Source organism: Perissodus microlepis, chromosome 18 (assembly GCF_051167445.1).
Source record: "Perissodus microlepis isolate ML-2025 ecotype Zambia chromosome 18, ASM5116744v1, whole genome shotgun sequence".
NCBI lineage: Eukaryota > Metazoa > Chordata > Actinopteri > Cichliformes > Cichlidae > Perissodus > Perissodus microlepis.
The window spans coordinates 17,052,210-17,073,411 of record NC_140478.1 but is presented as its reverse complement, the minus strand read 5'-3'; the positions used below and the strand labels follow the sequence as shown (position 1 = coordinate 17,073,411).

The window sequence follows — 21,202 nt, the reverse complement described above, 5'->3', positions numbered from 1 at the left end:
TGCAGAAAGCCAGATGTGAATGTTAAGGATGGAAAACGGAAAAAAATCTACTTCCCATTACTTCCACGAACAAATATTTATGTTTTATATGAGGAGCTATGCCAGGAAATTCTCTTGTCTGGATGCCACCACATTAGGCTTCAAAGGAAACAATCAAGACGCAAGCACACGCTCTAATTTTTAATAATTATGTGATTATTCCTGTAATCATAATTATGCTGTATGAGGGGAAAAATGTGAAGGAAGTCGCTTTAATGTGCAAATCATTGCATGAGACATATAAGTGTGGGAAAACATGAACTGTTGCCCTGTGTGCGTTCATAGAGGATTGTAGGTTGCTTAGTTTTGTCTTTATAAGCTTGTAGAGCTTTTAATGAAGCAGCTGGAGTTCAATATTTTGTGAGCCGGTGAAGCAGAATTAGAACTTAATTGAAATTAAAGCTACTGTGAAAACATTAAGACTATTTTTCAGTTTCTTTCCCACCTGGGTGGACAGAAGATGCCGTTATAGTTGTGTATTGATCAAGCGATATTACAGTCGCATTTCACCCGTGACAGTTTCACTCTAATACCACAAAGATAAACACAGTAACTTGATGTAACCTGGTTTGTTTTATTAGCTTATGTGAAAAATATTTTGTCTTTACATTATTTTTCAGAAATATATTTGTCATCATATTTTTCTCTTTTAGCTGTTTTTGGTCTCCATTGTTCCGTGAGGGATGTTTCTGGCACTTTAGCCACTATCTATGTACTAAGTACAGTTAGAATCAGGCATGTGGTGTCTGATCCTTTCCTAAAATAACAATAAAATACTAAATACTAAATATTAAATAAAAACAAAAACACAGACGAGTAAAAAATGACTTAAAATCCCTAAACCCGTGGCCCCTAAAACACCCTGTGTCCCAAGGGATGCTGAAAATACTGTCGAAAAGGTGAAGAAATTTGTGCTGAGATGCAATTAAATAAATGAGAAAAAGAGGTTCTGCAAAAGATAACAATAAGGTTGTACAGTCACCAGCTACTTTATTAGGTACACCTGTTCACCTGCTCCTTATCCATTCAGCTAATCACATGGCACTAATTCGATGCATGTAGAAAAGCAGACACCAAGCATCCAAATGGTGATTTAAGTACCTTTGAACAGATCGTGGTCACTGGTGCCAGACTGGCTGGTCAGAAATTGCTGATTTTCACGCTCAAGAATGGTCTGAACCACACTGGGTGCCACTTCTGTCAGCTAAGAACAGGAAACTGAAACTAAAATTCACACAGGTTCACCTAAATTGGCAAAAGTGTTTCCTGGACCGATGAGTCAACTTTTGCTGTGACAATCAGATGGTGGAGTCAGAATTTGTCATAAACAACAAGATAAGATCAATCTTGTCTTATATCAACAGCTTAGGCTGGTGGTGTGTGGGGGATATTTTCACAGCATGCTTTGAGCCTCATAATACCAAACATGGGTCAAAATCTCTGAGAAATCTTCTAGAATTAAGGTAGTTCTAAAGACAAAAGGTGATCCAACCCAGTACTAGCAAGGCGTACCTAATGAAGTGGCTTGTACTATTGAATTATAGTAATTAATAGTTAAGTATAAAACCAGCTAAAACAGCATGAAAGTAAATATCACATGTGGAAAAAAACAAGCCAGTGCATGGTTTCTGTACGTTTAAACCAGTGTGCAGTGCAGAGCACAGAAGGCAGACATGCTGTCACCCAGCGCAGCTCCTCCCCTCAGGACAACAAAGCAGCCGCGGCAGGACCTCATGCTCGATGTTGCCATGGTTGCAAAGGTGGAGAGGGTGAGGCTGTAAGCTCTGGGAACACACACGCTGCTGCTCGCTGGTGGCTCTGACTGCCATCTGGAGATGACGCAGCTCTCACATCGCACCCTGAATATCCTCCGCTCATACCGGCATACCGTGTCCATCATAATCACCACGATGTTAATTTTCCTTTTTGTTAAAAAAAATATGAATTCCCCTTTGACGCTCAATGAATACAAGCCTCCACTCTGGTTTCTGCACCAGGTCGCCATTGACAGACATATTCGACATCAGCCTTTTTTTTGTTGCTGTTGTTGTTTGCTTTTTTAGCTCCTCTGTTCCCAGAGGGCATCTCAACGGGTCATCCATTCCTCTCCCCGGCACCTCAACGCTCTGTTGACACCCCATCGATCATCCCTTCGCGCCCTGCCCTCCCCCAGCACCACCTCTACAGACCTGTCAGCGGCACATCAGCTGACTGCTGCCTCGCTGTTTGACTGTCCCTCTTCCTCCTGATGATTTACTATATTATTACAAAAGCTGACAGCGAGTATTAGTCAGTGTTTAAACAGAGAGAGAGGCCTTATTACGCCGTGATGATGCTGAGCTTCAGTCTCTCGTGGTAGATTTTCTGCTCTGAAGATCACGTGAAGTAAACACATCATCAACTGTCATTAGGCCTCCACGTGGGTATTTTGTAATCAGTGGTGTTCGAACACCGTTTTGTCGCTTTCTTTAATTACAGTTTGCGTAGCTGAAATTTACCGAAGCCGATTAAATATCGATGCAGATGCAGAAAAAAGAAAATCACTCCATCTGTCTACCTTCATTTGCGATCGTCAGCTTAATAATGGCGGTCACATCCACTTCCTTCACGTCACAGGAGATTATCTCACTCTTCAGATGCAACTTCACTCTGGATCTTAAAGATTCCTGCAGTTTTTAAGAATTACACGAGAACGCAGCTAAATATAACCGTCTCTTAACCCGTCTTGCGTCCCATTTTCTTTTCTCCTGTGCTTTATATTTATAAATGGTGGCAGCGTTCTCACTGATTTGTTTTGAGGATGAGCTTTATTAGGTGTGCAGCTGATAATCACCAGAGTAACTCCTTTTAAAACAGTCAGTTTTCTTCCTCCTGCTTTGCTTTACTCTATTTTTCACAGTTTATTGAAAAAATAAAGGTCATGTGCAGTAGGCAGTGTCATTTCACTGACATTTTAGATGCTGGAGACCATTTTTATGGCTTTTTCCTTGCACTGTGTCTGTTTTGCCACTAGAGACTGTTGTGTTCCAATCAATGCACCAGCTCTACGCTATGGCGAAGGCATCAACAGACAGTGCAGTGGATAAGTGAGGCTTTGGTTGTAGTTAACACAAACTCAAAGATTTAATAGCCAGTGTAGTGAGTAGTAGATCATTTATGTACCACCAAAGGCAATTTTTATTTTACCTCGCACTGCTTCTATAAATGTTCTCAAAAAGCTGGCACACCTGATGGTGTCTCATCTGAGAAGAGGGTGAAAATGTCACCTCTCGTAAGGTTTGAAAAGGTTGTACGGTCATCACTTCACATTACAAAATTGCTAAGACACAGATTAAGACTTTTTCTGCCAGTTATCAGTTGATTCACTTGATTGCGACATTTAATTCAAGGCTGTGAAAGATCAAATTGCCATATCAGAGGCTGACAGGTGCTTCTGTGTGGGTATTTTTTTGCAGTAGCAACAAGCTCCATTCATGTATTTTTGAAAACAGCCCTCCTTTATTTAACTGAAACTCATCTGTGCCTCTGCAGCAGCGCTTTATGCTTAAAATTGTTTGATTCAGACAAAACAAGAACAAATCAGAGGTATAAATCTAACAGCAATGCGCACATAAATATGAACTATGTGGAGGAGATTTCTCCTACAGCACTTCAGTCAGTTCGAATCAAAGCGACGAAGCCCCGCTGCCATTTCTCCCGAGTCCTCTCGCAGTCGTTTTCCGGGCTGAGACCAGGCAGCAGTAATCTGTTGTGTCACACGGGCAGATTCTCTTATCGACCCTGCCATGATACAGCAGCGACACACTCCTGAGAGACATGCACACAAGCAAGCACACACACAGGGGTACAAGCACTTAATTTAACTGTCATACAGACACAAGCACACACACACACGTGCGCAGGGCATTTGAGAATAAAAGCAAAGTTTACAAGGTCACATCACAGCGTGATAAATCCTAGAGATATCCAGCAGCAGACACGAGTTGGACCTAATGCATCTGTAGTAGCTGTGTCACTGTGGAGAAATAGAAATAGCGACGCTAATATGATTCCTGTTGATGTTTAGGTCTGTCTGCCGATGCTGCGACTTTATTAGCTGTCTCCATGATCATTTTGTGGCTTTGTAGCATCGCTGCTGCCTGACAGCCTGTGTGAGAAACGGAAGATTGGTGTAAAGATGGCAGGCACCAAAGTTTCATTCAGTCAAACAACTTTATGTTTGAAGTAATACATTTTACTGCAGCAAAAGAGAGTCAGAGTGTCGCATCTAGCTCAAATGTGATCACACAGAAACTGAGGAGTGGTGACTAGGCAGCACCTTCCCCCTCCAGGTGTTTGCTGGGGTGATGGAGTGGGTTAAAACAGCAGGTTGGCAGACATGGAGGGAAGCAGTCACACCGATGTCACAGGGAAAAATGGGAAATTCTCCAGTTTAACCCATGCAAACTCATGGTCCATTTTGTATTATTTACATCTCCCATAATTTTCATGAAAGTAGAAACTAGTCTAAGTTTTAATGGGTTAAAAAAGGCTGCCAAGTTGAGAGTGTATGTTCAGGATATGAGGCTAGGATGTTAGGGTGTATGACGCACTGCAGCTACAATTACCTGCTGAATGAGCTCACAGGCTTCGTCACATTTACTACAGCGTCATGAAATATGTATTAGTATTCCAAACTGAAGCCAAGTTATAGCAATTAGCAACATCATAGCAAAAGTATCGGTCATCAAAAGATACGCGAAGAGAACAAATCATTAGTTGAGCATTTCTCGTGTCTTTGTTTGTTTGTTGTTTATGTCACGAGTGACAAAAACCCACAGAGTGCCACCGTAGCTCGGTTAGTAAGGTACATCCACTATCACCGTGGCTAGCAACAAAGAAACAGGATCAAAACAACTTACTTAGTGGGGAAACCAAGCAACTGCCTCCTTAGAGAGACTTACAGTACAGCAGAACACTGGATGAGATGAAACAGCCCCCAAACCTGCCAATCACCACAGCCACAACACTCCGAATAATGCACAACTTACACAGTTTGTATGGGTGAAGTTATTAAGTAAGAACAAAGAAATAAAATTACAGTTGTCATAAAGACAGACGTCCATAAAATGTTTCTGCACTGTAATGGAATGCCTGCTCAAATACAGTATGTGGAGTGTCAGCATACAGAAAGAAAAATGATTTGCTAACAAAAACAGCTGCACAAAGCTGACAGGAGAATCCGCAAATCCACAGAGGGAGGAAAAATTCAACTAAACTCAAAGAAATAACAGAGACGAGTGGAAGCAAACAAGAGGAAAGCAGGACACAGGCAAGCAAAGCAGGTTGGCAAACAAGAGAGGATAATCAGACAAAGAGAAAGGAGAAGAGAGCAGCATGAACAATTAAGTGTTTGGATAGTGGCACAGTTTTTCTTTTTGCCTCAGTGCGCCACCACAGTGCATTTTCACATTGTTGTGGTACGAGTTAATCCTGGTTTCATCTGTCCAAAGAATTGTTGCAGATGTTTTTTAGATGTTTGTTGGCAAAGTTGTGGTTTGCACTTTGCTGTAAACCCTCTGAGTTTGCTTTCATGAAGATATCTCTTGATTGCAGACTTTGACAATGACACTCCTTACTCCTCGAGAGTGCTCATGACTTGTTGTTACATAGTTGCTTTTCTAAATCAAAGAAAGATTCTGGGATCATCCATTTTCCAACCAATACATGGCGCATATTACTTGCATCAACATCTCTTTGGACCTCATATTGAGAGGTTTAGTCAAAACTGTAGCTGCCAAATGCAATTTCAACAGTTTTATTTCCTTAATTTGTGATAAAATAATGAGGGAACAGGCTTCACCTGACCATGAAACCACTTGTCAGTCAATTGTGCATTTAATCACGAGCCACTGGAAATGTATGAGGATATGTATAAAGATGTAATTCCAGTTTGTTAAAGCTCTTCCCTCACACGTTGACTGTTTGATTTAGAATCCACTCTGGTGGTGCACAGATGCAAAATTACAAAAATGTCATTGTTCTTAAATCCTTATGGACCCAGCTGTATCCACGCAGTGGTGACAGGTGCTTCGACACAGGCGGAAACAAGACAGGGGTGAACCTAATGAGGTCGGGACAGACAATCACGCAGGAGGGAAAAGAACAGGAAGCAAAACTAGAGCGAGACTCGTGAGAAAACTAACCTTCAAAGCAAAGCAGAGAGTAACAAAAGATTTATGACTAGCACCGAGACACGAAGACAGCATGATGACAGAGACAGGGGAAAAGCAACAGGACCACAAGACATACGTCATTTTGTTTTGGATTGTTTCCATCTATTGGATGAAATGCAGTTTTCTATAAATTGTTCTTTATTTCTTCAAACTGAAAGCTCTTGTGCAGGGGTGGCAATCTCATTTCACACTTTGGACCACATTTAGCCCACTTTGGTATTAAATGAGCTAGATCAGTTTAATTTACTTAAACATTTAAGTCTTTGGGCTTAAATTGTAAGAAATAAATGTGCAAAATTAGGGAAAGTTCTGTCAGATAATCACACAGACTTTCCTCTAATTTTAAAACTGAAGATTTTTGTTAATTATTCCAAAATTTCCTTTTTATGTTTTCCTACCGTGGTCACGTTGTAAAAAACAAACAAACAAACAAACTTTTCTGCCATTTAATTGTTTATCTATTACTTGCCTTGGTGTAGTATAAATAGCTGTGGGGGAGGTCTCCATCAATAAGAAAAGCTGTAAAACTATAAACTGTAAAGTCCATGCTGTCCTTCACTTGTTCCAAAGCTGTGTGGTGGACCCAATTTGAGTCTTCGCCAGGCCTATTTTGGCCCCCCTGGCCTTATGCTTGATGCCCCTGCTCTTGTGTTTGTACAATGATGTTTGGTAAACAAACAGATAAAACTGATAAATGGTAAAAATTTCGAAGCACTTAAAAAAATGTCTTTCTTTCTGTGTGTTTAAAATATTAATTTATGTAAACTATTTCTGTGAACCAGCTCTGCTCATGTATTTTTTTGTGATGGTTAATTACTCACTAAATGCTGCTATACCCCTCCGGTGCCCCGTGTGGGTAACAGACCCCTTTTCACCTCAAACACTTTGACTGTCACCGCTTGAAAAGCAGATGTGTAACTAATAGCATCAGCAAGCGCTAAGGTGCATTCAAACATGCCAGTTATTGAATCAGCACCCACAATGCCCAGACCCTGGCATGGAAACATCTAAATAAAAAAAAACCCTGTTATTATGAATCTTGTTAGTCACACCTGTTTAACAAGTCCAACTGTCTGCTGTGATAAAAGTCTCTTGGCTCAGTCACAAAATGATGCCGCAGCTAAGCGGGCTCTCTCCTGCCTCCGGGCTCTGGTTTAGTCTTCTGATGAATAACACATGAGGGTTTCCATGTCGCATCCTCGCCAGACCTTTGTGTGCATTCAGTTCTTGAGCCGAGCAACAGGGGAGAAAAGTAAAGTTTTGTCCCTCCTGCCATGAAGGTGGGTTTTATACCTCGTTACTTTGGCTAGAAAATCTCAGCGTGGAAGCTGCAGGTCAGTTTCAGCACAGAGTTGTTTGCTGCATCTTCTGAAGCCGTAGCTTGTTGTGCGAGTGTGTCTACCTGCTAATTTACCCCTTGCCTACAGGCATATGTAGGTTATTGTCACCGTCGGGAGCTTTTTCTCTGTCAGCTACATTCTGTATGGCGGAGCTTTGGCCGCACATCAGCATCTCCGGTCAATATTTCCCTCCTGTTCCTCAAAGCCAGGAGTCTGAATGAGGCCTGGTGCTCCAGGGATAAGGGAGAAGATTGTGTTTTTTTCCCTGAGCTGGGAGTTGGGCTCTGACTTATGTGATGATGTTCAGTGTGGAGCTCATGTGGAGCTGAACAGAGATGGGGGAGATAATGATTGTTTGGTATAGCGGAGGTGGAAAGAACGGGGAGCGCTATTGAGTGATTCGCTATTTTGGAGCTGGCAGCCTGTCAAATCGTACCTCACCAAAGACGGGAAAGCCGAACCGGGATGATTGATGTTCCTCCCCTCACCAGATTGCCTGTTGCATCGTGCATGATGCGCTGACATGTTCAGACAAACATACCACATGATCAGCTTCACTGAAGAGACTCGATCTGTCTTTACTGTATCTTTCAGCTGCTTATGTCTTATCCTGACACTGGTCAGAAAGTTCATAGCTCCCATCTTTGGTACATGTAGAGTAACCATCAAACAGTTTCTAGTTTTTAGAGACAGCAACGATGTTAAATGTGTTTAATCTTCACCATGTAAGAATTTAGCGCTCTGTGTAGTTAGAAGCTTTGCGACAAAGCGCTACAGTTCTACTGAAAAGTTGCCAGCTTCATTTCAAGTACATGTACAGCTTGTGTTGTTTGGTTTGGAACAACGCTGTGCTGTCACGTTTCAGAGACAGGTTGGTGATATCCTGGCAACTACTGGTTGCTGTGGAAAAATGATCTTTCCTCAACTGGCTGGTGAGTGGTTTCTAACCAGTGGAGATTTCTTGTTTGTCTTACGTTAAATTGATCATTCACTAGCTGGACCCACGTCCTCATTTTAGGTCTGACAGCATTTTAGTAGATAAAGGTGAATGCTTGGACATGAACAGCTTGCAGAACTGGGGGAACCTATATAGATGACAACCGGAAGGAGCGTGTTTGGAGGCATGGTCCCATCCATCCATCCATTCGCTACCGCTTATCCTTTTCAGCCACCGTGCCACCGTGCTGCCCGAGGCGTGGTCCCGCTCCTGAAATTCCATAATCTCCAATTACATCAATTTAATGAAGTCCTTAGCAGATTGCTATAGTTTGTATGGAAGTTGCTGACTTGTCTACAAAGACTTGTCAACTACTCCTTAAGCAGCGATGAAATTGTAAGGTGTGCAACTCACACCAGAAATGGCACATGTTTGCCTTCAAGGTAAAAGTTGCGTCTCTTGAAATGTGTTTGTTCCTGCAGTGTAGGCAGAACTTTAAAGATGAACCTTCTCTGTTTCTGGTTTGTGCTGAACTTTTACAAGTTTAACTGCTGCTCAGTGGCTTGCTAGCAGGTATTTGTAGACAAATTAGCGTCTGATAGCAACCAAAACAACCACAAGTAGTTTTATGGTGCAGAACCCTCTTTTGTGACAGATTTCACCTACAGTAGCAACAGCCAGCAACCACTCGTCAGCCAGACTGGAGGTTGGTAGGGAGTTGCAGACTGGTCTTCATGTCTGAGTGATTAAGGCTTAATGGAAGTCGCTAAGTGATGTTTTCAATTTGAAACATGGCAAACATTGCCGAATGCACCCTCACCTGAGCAACAGCAAGTTTTTTCTTGTTTTCTTTTCAAAAGCTCAACTTGAAAACTGTAGATTTAAAAGTAAAAATGATGTATATTTTTGTTAAATCCAGCTCACATATCTTATTTTTACAGTTAAAAAAGAATCCATATTTAAAGCTAATCTTGTCTTTTAAAACCTCTTTTGATTTCCGTATGATTTCCATAGAAATTTGTAGTTCTTGAGTATTTCTTTATAGAAACACTTTCTGCCTGATTTGTTGTTTAATCTTTCTTAAACAGGAGACAGTCCACAAGTGTCACATTAGACGGAGAGCACAGATAGTGTGAATACCATACCACATATTAGCTTCACTGAGACATTATTAGTTCATGTAAGCTCCCAAAACTGCAAGGAATTGGAGTCTGCACCAGCCTGCAGCTGTGTGAGCTGCACTTTTATCAATTGAGAAAGGCTGTATTTCGGGTAAAGTGCTCCTGGGAGAAAAGCGGAGGGGAGACAGGATAAACAACCCTGGGTAAAAAGCACCATAATGTGGCTCAGCTCCGCATGTGGTGTGTAATGCTGATCTGTGCTGAACAGCAAAATGTAGCTAATGGCCCAGGTAAGTGGTTCAGTGCTGATTGTTGTGAAGGGGCAGAGCTCTCTGGCTTCATCATTCACTCTTTTGAAGAGGTTGTGTTCCAGGGTTCAGCACGGCCATCAGCAGCACCCCGTTCTTGCAGATCTCCACCCAGTAATCTGACAGGACCTCCTGTGGCGTGTCTGCAGAGGTGTCAGGTTCTCGTTGCCTTCCTGGGGTTTCCTTGATGACGTGATCTATACTTGAGAAAGCAGGACAGTGTTTCAGGTGGAAAAAGTCTGTGCCAAAACACACCCACTCCCCCCCCCAAACACACAGGCATCAAACGACTGTGTGCACACGCACTTTAACTTAATGCGTGGATTGTGAAAGTCCAGAGATGCTGACTGTGGGTTTATTCCCAATGAGAAGTGAGGTGTGTCTTTTTGATGATGAGGTTATCATTCCCTGCCTCTCTTTAAATCCACATCAGTCCTTGCTTTCTCTCGCCGGCACTTCATATTCCGCCTCTCCGCCACAATGAAAACACGCAAGTTGTCGCGGGTGGAGAGACTGTGGAGGGTGAGTGCTAAATTTGTTTAACGTCTTGTTTCTTATTTATAATTATGCTTTTAATCAGTCAGTTATGGAACACTCGATGGGCATGTTCAAAGAAAATTACAAAGTGTTGAGGAACTGTTTGAAGACGTGTCAGTGCTTTTTAAAAATGTATTTATTTTGCTTTAGACCATTCTGATGATATAATGAGCACTTGAGATGATAGCCCACGTTGTGGCTATTGAGATCGGATGAGTTTGGAGAAAAATCACAGTCATCACATCTGATAATGTCTGGTATTGTAAATTTAAGCACTGAAGGGCTGAAGGGCAACTTTTGTGATAAGTACAGATTAATCTGCGCCACACTGCAGATTATTTAAAGTTATACTAAGTATACTTTGTTTTAGTTACTTCAACGCCAGTGTTACTGCTGTTTATGGCATTTTTATTACTCTATCGGATCAACATATTTTTTTCCCGTGATGCCATACTTAACATGAAGTGAGCTGAAGTACCAGACACACAGGGTCCAGCAAAGAAATCTCTTAAGGCACTCTGTGTATAGGCATTAATTGTGGTTAAGCAAAAGATGCACTGTAATCCACAGAGTGCTTCCTCAGTCCCATCATGCAGTATCAGCTTTTTTGCTAAGAAGCATTTTTGCTATACCCCCACCTCGATGGTGTCCTTTAGTAGCAATCAACTGTGGGCACAGTGAGATAATCTGAAAAGGGAAAAGCTGAACATTTCGCTGTGTCCTCGCTCTGGATTAAGCGTCCGCTCAACTTTACAACATCCTTCCTTTAATAGAAAAGAAAAACTGTCCCTTTAATACGTTTTTCCAGTTTTAATCACATGCTTACTGACCTCAACAGACACATGAAACAGTTCAGCATTCATTAATGACACCGTCATACAGGTGTGGGCTCAACAGTGCAATATGTTTCACTTTCAAGCCATGGCACAGGAAGCAGGAGGTAACAACAGAGACACAGTCTGTCTGTCGTCTCTTTATTTTGCCGGGCATCCTTGGGTGTTGTCCTTGTCACTACCTTGTTGCTTTATATGTGCATTTGCTTTGACAGGATTTCGAGTTTGGCACAAATGGTTTTGGTCCCTGGAGAGGCTGAGCTCGACAGAGAGCTGACAGTGTGCAGGCTGTCACAATATTTTCGCGTTTTCTCTGTTTTATAGATGCTACTGCTACTATCAGATAAACTCCTGCAAACACTACTCATGAGTTTTTGCCCTCATCACTGCACTTGTCATTCAGTGTCCCAGAAGTATCACAGCGGCTGAATCTTATTACTCTGCGAGTCCCCCGACCTTTCTTCTAGGGGCACAGTGAAGATAACCTTGGTCGTTTAGCGTTAAATTCACGCCTCGTGTAGGATGCATTGTAGGGAGATTTGTGATTGATATAACTTTAGATGTAGCGCTGCAGGCTGGCTGGATTTAAGCTGACATTGAGAGAGACGGGTTACGCCCTTTCACACTACACTGATGCATGGCGGCACATAGAAGACGAGACTCAGGTGTACATCTGCATCTAAAGGACAAAGGTCACTCTTTCGAAGATGAGATTGTTCAAACTTTGGACTGAGCAGACAGATGGTTTGAAAGAGGAGTAAAAGAGGGCAACTCTTCCACTGTGAACGACCGTCATTGAACAGAGGTAGCACCAGCTCTCAGCCACCTGCAATGCAGTCTTGAAATCCCTTCGCATGCAGTTCAACCCCTCTCACAACTTGCGTCAGGTGACCTCAATAGGTCACACGATAGGGTGGGGCAAAGTATTAGATTAATAGTAAATCACACGCCATAATGTAATGATGTGCATGATCAACGGTGGATCAGCGACCACCTCCAAAGAGGACTACCCCCATAGGGGTTAAATACCTGGATCTCTCCGTATCCGCAGAGGTGTCTTGGATGAAAAGTGAAAAGACCATTCACAAACTCAAAGAAGTCCAGTCACCTTCTTTTTTCAAGCTCTTAAGCCCATTCACACTCACATCCGAACCTCAGATACACAAACTGCAGTACTTTTGGTTTAAGGCAGAATACATGCAGTAGTAATACTGTCATTGCATTGTCTGTACTTAGAATCTGGCGCTTTTTTTTACTGCAAATTTCTGCATACTAACATCGAAAGGTAAGCCAGTCAGCGTGTGCATGTTTCTGCACATTTCAGAATAAAATGCCTCTTGCCACAATGATGGAAGTGGAAGTGAATGGAATAAATGTTATTGCCAAAGATGTGGAGGCAAAAATTTGCAAATGAATTGGCTACTGTTCAGTTGGTTGAGCTTTCTGCTTATTCATAGTGGTCATCTTCTTTGCTTTCAGTCTCTGTGAAAGCATGTGGGTGTATGTATTTGTATGTAAAATATCCAATTTGGCTCTGAAGACTAATGAAGAAAGAAGGAGCAAATAATGAAAAACTAAACTAGATTCTAATTTTCTTTTTTTTTTCTTCTTTTTAGTAATCAGAAGCTTCCGGAGATGTGGAGCAGTCTGATAATAAAAACTTTGAATGGATAAAGATTAAGCACATAGTCCTAATATGCTTTTGATCACTTCCCACTGAATCTCTAGGATTCCTTTCTCAAGACAAACAGAACAGCACTGATATATAATTCATCCCACGGTGCATGCGTGCGTCATTATCATTTCCTTTTGGCCCCAACAAAGAGGCTATTTTACACCTGCGGCTTTTTGTTTATCCGATGATTTGTAACTCCCTTATCCAAACACATTGCTACTACTCCCTTCGTTACTGCCCTTGCTGCAGCGCTTTATCATCAGCAAATTTCTATAACAACTTGCCAAAATGCAACATTAACTTGGAACTTTTTTTTTCGTCTCTTAATTTTACGACCCTCTTGTAAGTCATTGATGAGAACACATAAAGTTCACGAGGCTCGTAAGTCTGTTTTACGAAGACTGGATCAGCAGATGGGTTAATGCTTTGTAAATGCATGCTGACTCACCCCGCTCGTCTCTCTCTTTCTTTTATAGATGCCAGATGCCTCTGTGCTGCTCTTAATGAACAGCTCTGCTATTTCCTCGTTGACGTTGTTTTCTTGCATTTTTGTTTTATTACTTGACTCATATCCACCTAACAGATCTCAACTCTATATATGCATCTTTTTTTCCTTTTCCCCCCCAATTAGAACAATCTTTAAAAGCCTCTGTGATAAAAGGGGAAACGCTTGTGATCTCTTTTCACATATCGGGTTAAGACACTGCTCCAGTTAGATGTGTCTAAGATACCTAAAAACAAATGTAATAATGGCAAACTATGGTTTTGAATTATGCATTATTATTACTGCATAACTTGCAGGCTCAGGCCTTAGAGATGGATGCGCATAAAGCAAAAATCAAAACTCTTTTTGCTTCAATCAGAATTTTGTTTTGCACAGTTGTGCTTTGTTTGAATGCGTGACCTTCAGTCTATAGACTTTAACACTGGAAGGCTGTATTCACATTTTAACTGCAGAGTTAAATAGAGAAACACCGGATTTTAAGAGTACTTGGATATTCTTGGAGTTTTGAGATATTTCTTATGGTAATAATAAGAAATATGTATTGCAGGAAAAAGCATCGCTGGGTGTCATATAAATGGACCACTGAGATCTAGTGTGAGAACTCAGTTAGCATTGCATCATGCGCCTCCATTATTGGCAACCTTAGTGCTGTAAAACTGTTTCCCTCAATTCTCTCTAGGGTTGCAATTTTCTCCTGGAAGAGTCCAGTTTTAGTCGTCAAGACAGTTACTTTTTGTCAGAAAGTGATCTGTAAAGATCTTCTTTTTTTCCTGTTTGGATTTTGGAGGCATTTCCTGAGAAGCTTGCTCCACACTGCCTGGCGGTGTGTTGCAGAGACACAATAATCTTTTTTCCTCAGGAGAAATTCATGGGTTTAAAGTTTTGATGTGCAGCTAGCAGAGCGCTGTCAGCTGTTTAGGTTCACAAAAGCAAAATACTTTGGTTTGCTGTGCATGATAGAGATATATATATATATATATATATATATATATATATATATTTATTAGGAAGACATCTAAACAGAGTACAACAGTGTATAATAAAGCCAGGCTCTGATTCCTTTTTATGACATTGCACTGTGAAAAGTTTAGGAATAAATTGTTCTATATATCATTTAACATTTCGATGTTAAACGAACAAACCCTAATATAACCTTCAGAGCAGAGACTGGAATAAAACTGGATGGTTCAGCTTGAACTAAAGAGATGTTTCTTTTCATGGCCCTGGGTGTCACGGCTGGGGCGGCAGTCGTGTGGAGGGTGAGAAAGGAGGATCCAATAGCAGACAATGGCGGAGGTGCAAGTGGGTTTTATTTACAGTGCACAAAACCAAGGTGTGGGCAGAACCGAACATAAACCTAAACTGGGAAAACTAATACAAAATGGAGGACATGAAGCGAGGAGCAGAGAGACACGAAGAAACATGGAATAATGCAGACTACACGGGAGGTTCACAGAGAAACACAGACGACGCGACGAGAAGCACAGGCAGACACCAACTATAAATACACACACCAGGTAATCAGGAAATGGCACACAGGAGGGGACACAGCTGGAACTAATGGGCATAACGAGACAGACCTACAAAGTAAAACAGGAAACACCCAGACTGTTTTACAACACAAAACTCGGGGACCCGTACAGAGCACAGAGGGAGACACAGGTAGGGAAAATAAACACGACAACCAAACCCCAACAACCAATACAAATCAGAATAACTAGAAAATAATAATCACAAACTCAAGGCGCTGGGTCACCGACCCAGGACCATGACACTGGGTCTGTGACCCTGTTTGTTTTGACCTCTGATTCTGGTTTATGTAATATTCTGAGGGTAAGATTCTGTTCCTAGTTTCTATGCTTGTGATCCCTCTGTTTAATAGTTGTATTCTTAGTTTTGTTATCCAGCTGTTAGGTTTCTGTCATCTTCTCCTGTTTTCTCTGTCCTCTTGTGTTTAGTTTCCTGTGTTAGTTATAGGTGTCTCCCTGTGCAGTGAGTCGTGTCTCAATGTTTATTTGGCTTTGTTTCCCATTCATGTCTCTATGTGTCTATCTGATTCCTCTGTGCTCTTGCCCTTGCGCTCTGTATGTAGTCAGCTTGAGTCTCAGTGTGTGTCTCTTATTTTGTCAGTCCCTCATCCTGTCTGCATTATGTTCTCTTCTGCTTCCCCTGCCTCATTAGTCAGACTGTGTTCAGCTGTGTTCCCCGGGTGTTTCCTCTCTGCACTGATTCCCTATTCTGTATATATGTCTGTGTCCCCTTCTGTCATTCTCATGATCTCCCTCATCCTCTGGCTGTGTGTTCTGGCCATTCAGTGTTTCATAGTTTTGTAATATCTCAGTTTCTTCCTAGTTTTAGTTTTGCATTTTGAATGCAGCACCAAAACTGTGTTTTTGAGTTTAGTTCTGCCTGCGAGTCCTGCATTCCTGCCTGACACAGTGTTATGACATTTCTGGCTCGGGGTATGAAAAAACAAATGCTATATGCATTGCAAATTTCAGTTTCCTGGCAACTGTTTACATTAAGACAATTATATCTTGTATAACAAGTTTCTGAAATTTTAACATCACATATGCAAATTATACAACCACTCATTAAACACTCACCTGTTTGAATTCATGTCAAAAAGACACTTCTTACGAGAAAAATGGTCCGGAAGCTTCTCAAAATTGACCCGAGTTTTTTTTTTGCCAGTATTGTCTCACCTGAAACTGTCTTGGAGGCACTCTCTGCATAATCTAAAACTTGACATTTTCAGCATTCAACAGGAATCAGCAAGGTGGTGGGAGGATGCGCTGACCTCGTTAATGCTTTATTGGATTTGGTGTAAATGCCAGCAGCCAATAAGGGGGAAAAAACAAGAGGTCAGCTTGCAAAAGCAAACACAAGTAATGGGTAATAAACTAATACTATTTATAATATAGCCATTTCAAATTTAACTTGCTGCAGAGGACTGCACATTATGAAAACTTTGAAAGTTTCCAGCTTTAAAAATGCTAAACACGTAATATATTTGTTTAAAAAAAACATCACAGGCTCAGTGTCAGGGAGTAATGCGAACCAAATGATGCTGTTGTCATTAAGTTAACAAGTGAGTTTGTTGGAGGGGTAGCCTTCTCAGAAAAACACTCAAGTATTGATGAGGGTCAAAGAATTAGGTCCAGAGGCTAAGGAATCATTCAAAGTTAATGTAATTTTTTTTCTCCCTGTGTTTTAATGTCTCCAACCAATTCAAGACAAGACAATAGTAGATTAATTGTTTCCCCCAGAAAGCCCTCTCTTGGTAAAAGACCAATAATGAATCTGATTAAAGACTTGAAGACTTGTTAATTACCACTCTGTAATGTCCAGACAGTGAAAAACTGCCTGTGCCTACAGTCTGAAAACTTCTGTGCCTTTCATCACTCCATATGGAGGCGTGTTTTCTCAGGACTGAATTGATGACCCTTAAGTACAGTAACGATCCGTGATGAACTGCTGCCCGCACGGCATCTCTATCCTTAACCTGTGATTTGTGGCCGCTGCATGGCAGACAGGAACCGGGATGTGGACAGCAGTATTTACAGTAAGCGAGGCAGGTGTGCTGCCAGTTGGACAGCTGAAGGAGTCACGGCAGGCCGGAGGGCGATGGGAGCATGACTGATGATTGAGCCGGGCATGCTGGCAGCTGGCAGGTCAGCTGAGTGGAAACAGCTTGTTCCTAAATCAGCCGCCCTCACTGATTGATGGGGTTTTACTGGAAACCCGCATAATGAGCAGATTAAAACATACGGTTCAAAAAGTTTTGTTTTCATTGAAGTAGATGGTGGCAAACAATAATTTATTTTTTTAAATATATTCCTGAAGTCCCCTTTAGACACTCCTCTCCCCATCAGACAAGATACCCAAAATCAAGCCAATTTATTTGATTTGTTCGATATTTTCCTTTAGTTAAGGAGAACAGCTTACGCTTGATAAGATACACCATGTCTTTATTTCTTCTCGTTTGGGACGCTGTAATTCTCCTCATCTCCATTAACTATAAGTAAATTACTTGCCTTCAGCTCCAGCTGTCTCATGGATTTAAACACGCAGTTGGGAATCAGATCGTACCATTCCCATTTGTGCATCATTACACTCAAAGTTCTACACTTGATTTAAAACTTTTGCTTTTAAGGCTTTTTATAATCACACAGAGTAAGATTGCTGATATATTGCTGTCTTGTGAGCCGCAGTTTGATATCTGCGCTCTCCCTGCTGTTCAAATCACTCAGGTCTTTACCTTAGGTGCCCGGGATTTTTCAGCCTGTCTTTGCTTTTGCATTTTCTAAGTCAACTCAGTCTCTTTTGGGTTGCTGCATAAAACTTCCTGAAGGCTTTCCATGAAGTAAGAAGAAGCTCTCTATCTTATTTCATTGTTATTTTTTATGCTCCTTGTTGGTTTTCACTATAACAACTCCTATAAATTCTTGTCTACAGTTTTTTGTTTTAAAGTGAGTCGCTTTGTAAATGTACTCACAAAAACTACATTATAATCTTTCTGTTTTTCATGTGTTAACTAGATTTAGAAAGCCTTTATTGTCCCAGAGGAGAAAAAAGATTGTAACAGTAAACAGTTTAATATAGAAACAAGCCAATGCAAGCTCTGCAAATACAAGGCAGGCTGGGACACCGGCTGACATGTCATAGCAGGGCAGAGGTTGAAGATAAATGTCTTCTTTTTAGATAGGTTTTATCTAAAGTGCTTAAAAATATAGAATAAAAAAGCACTTTATTGTCATTCTACATGTACAACAAAATTATTAAAGTATATTCTGTGTTTATGGCACACAAACAAATGCCTGCTCAGAACAAGCTCATTGTGGAATTTCTGTTTCATTTATCGTTCTGTGATTTTTAAAATCCCTGAATTGTCTCAGGAAAAAAAAGTGGCGGGTATAGCTCTGCTGAGAGGTCTCTCCTATTAAGTCTAAAATAGGCTAAATACTTTTTTTTTTTTTTTTTTACTATATATTCAGCACAAATATACAAGTAAAAGCTGCACGGGCCACAAGCTGAAACATGTTTGTCAGACAATAAAATTTTTCTTTGTAATACAAGTTTTGATGGAAATTTTACATCTTGGCCACAGTGACATGCTTTGTCTTTCTATAATCCTCTTTTACAAGACAAACAGATCTCAAAATGTTATCTTTTGCATTTTATGCTCCTCTGATTATTGTATCCTGTGAGAATGGCACGTAGATAACTTATCCTTATTCTTTTATTATTCTTTGCAAAAAGCCCTGCAGCCTGTTGCGCTCTGTATTGTAGTTTTACAGCCTGTTTGTGTACATCAGTTTATTTCAAATTTCCACAACATTTTCTTTAAAAAAAGATTTTAATTCATTTTGCAACAGCAGTCTGCATGAAATAATAACCAGAAACATCTTATCTACCTCCCGTGGTCACAGGATATAATCAGAACATTACATGTAAAAGTGTGCAGACAAGTGTAATATCTTGTAATAGAAGATAGCATAAAGACAAAGCATGGTGTGATGGAGCCTTCCATTCAACCAGGTCAGCTTAACATAGACAAAGAGCAGAATCCTAAAAATTTTCCATCATCGTATACAGAAAATACGCTCACGCTGCAACTCGCTGAGATTCAAATGAAGATTTTTTTTTTTTATCTCAGCTGTAAAGTTTCAGGAGTTCATCTTGCACAGTTTCCATGTTATAATGTTGACAACATCTGAATACAGACAGATAGGCTGAGATACACCTGCCAAAACTCAATTTGTGGAGGTTCCCGGTACTCTAAGAATCTCCAGGAGCACATTTTGTAGTGATGACAGGTGCAAGCTCTCTAGATGAAAACAATATCGGTTACAATATCAAGCTGGTAAAATATGAGTATGAAACATTAATAACACTACAGCAGCTAGAAAAAGTACATCAGCCTCTGAGTTTGCTCCTCTCTGACACACTTTACACTAACTGTTTAGATTTGCAGAGGCTGTGTTTTGTTGCAAAGCTGTTGTGTTGTTTTGCGTTAGATTACGCAGATGTTTGTGTTATCGTGTGTGTCCCCTGTTCATCAACATAGTGCTGCTGTGCTTTCTTTGCACTAGAACAAAAACCCCTTGGGGATGCATTTATGCAAACACATGGTAGATAATGGGTTTCTGCCTTTTTTTCTATGGCTGTGGCCTTTTCAGGCTTTCTGCTGTGCTGCTTGGCCTGCGGAGAGAGTTCAGCTGATAATGATCGTTTATCCAACAAAACTGCCCTGGCCTTTGTTAGGCGGCCTCATCTCTTGCTCTTCTTCCTGTTCTCTTCGGTCTTAAGTGACAGGCTGCTCATTGGCAGAGGTGGACAAGCACTTTGTTAACTCTCCAAAATCCCCTGCAACATACTTTCTTCCTCTCTAAACTACAGTTTTTAATATAATAAGCACAATTTCTGTGAAAAAATCCTCAATATTGATTAGTCTTCAAGGTGTCGGACAAGTAGTGATCACTGGGGGGCACTAGCATGCAGTTGAAGGCTTTCACAGCGTTTGACTGTTAAATGAATGGCACTTTGTGGGTCTTGTAGAAAGAAAAGGAAAGCTCTGCCAGTAATATAAGCAAAGATGCATTTACTGCTTGAAGCTTTTCAAAGGACTATTGTAGTCAAAGTGCAGCCTATATGAGTAACTGCTAAATGAGTAAAATATGAATGGATTTAATGTCAGTTAACTAATAGAAACTGACTAATAGGTGAGCCTTGTTTTTTAAAAAGAAACAGGGTCCGCTGGCGCGCTCTGACCCTAAATGGCTCCACTTTGTTTGGTTTCTCCAATTAAACCTGATCCTGTGTTGTTTCATCGAATGTGTCGTGTGTACCCCTCACCACGTTTGAGTCTCATCTCTTGTTTGTTAGAGCTCTGCTGGTCGAATAAGCACTCTGCGTTTAACGCTGTTTATCTTGTAAATTGTTTCCTGTTGCTTCTCGCGTCTGCTAAAAACTTTTAAAAACTTAGTGCAGCTAATTGTTAGGAAATTGCTTCCCCTTCCTCTTCCTCCTGATCTTTTCACTGAGCAGCTGTGGAAAGCCTGTGAGTGAAAACAGATAATAAAGGCAGGACAGAGACGGTCACACACTGAGGATTAAATCGTAAACAGGCTTTCCGCTCTTGTGTCAGTGGAGCTGTCCACGGCCGTGGTGCTGAAACCATTCTTGGCAGTGAGCTGGTTGCTCCCTCGGGCCGTGTGAGGCGCTGTGCGATGACAGCAGGACCAAAATGCTGTGTTTGGTACTATCTGTGTTTAGTCCCATCAGCCAGCCAGAAAGATATGAGCTTCATTTTGCAGCACTGTGAAAATGTATCATTGTGTCCAACCACTTTGTCTCTACACTTGCTTCAGCGTGTTTAAGTTCTTCCATTTTTCCATCTTCACTTTGGGCAGGTAGCATTTTACATTCTCTAGAGCTGGTCCATTTATCTGCTTTAAATTTTTCTGTTGCTGCAGACTGGATGGTTTTTACTGACACAGTGATGCACAGATCTGAGCTTACTCAAAAAAAAAAAAAAAAAAAACCCCCTCACTGTGTAACAGATTTAAGTAAACATGACCAAGGAATTAATTTTGTTGATAAATACAATAGTTATCGGTGATCCCAGCTTATAGTCGAAACTCTTGAAATACACAGAGGAGTAAACTGTGACCAGCACACAGATCTAAG

At 41.0% G+C, this 21,202-nt stretch overlaps 1 protein-coding gene across 4 annotated transcripts in view; it reads left to right on the top strand.

Annotated features, from left to right (window-relative positions):
• LOC146367648 (A-type potassium channel modulatory protein DPP6-like) overlaps nt 1–21,202 on the top strand; it is a 93,828-nt gene that overhangs the window by 20,253 nt on the left and 52,373 nt on the right. Inside the window, exon 1 of one of the 4 annotated variants that reach the window (XM_084913375.1) lies at nt 10,426–10,482. The exons of the other annotated variants lie outside the window; for them this stretch is intronic. Within the exon in view, the coding sequence (XP_084769501.1) occupies nt 10,441–10,482 (42 nt within the window). The 5' untranslated portion in view covers nt 10,426–10,440. Of the gene's footprint in view, nt 1–10,425; nt 10,483–21,202 lie in introns of those variants that run through there. 4 annotated transcript variants of the gene reach the window in all.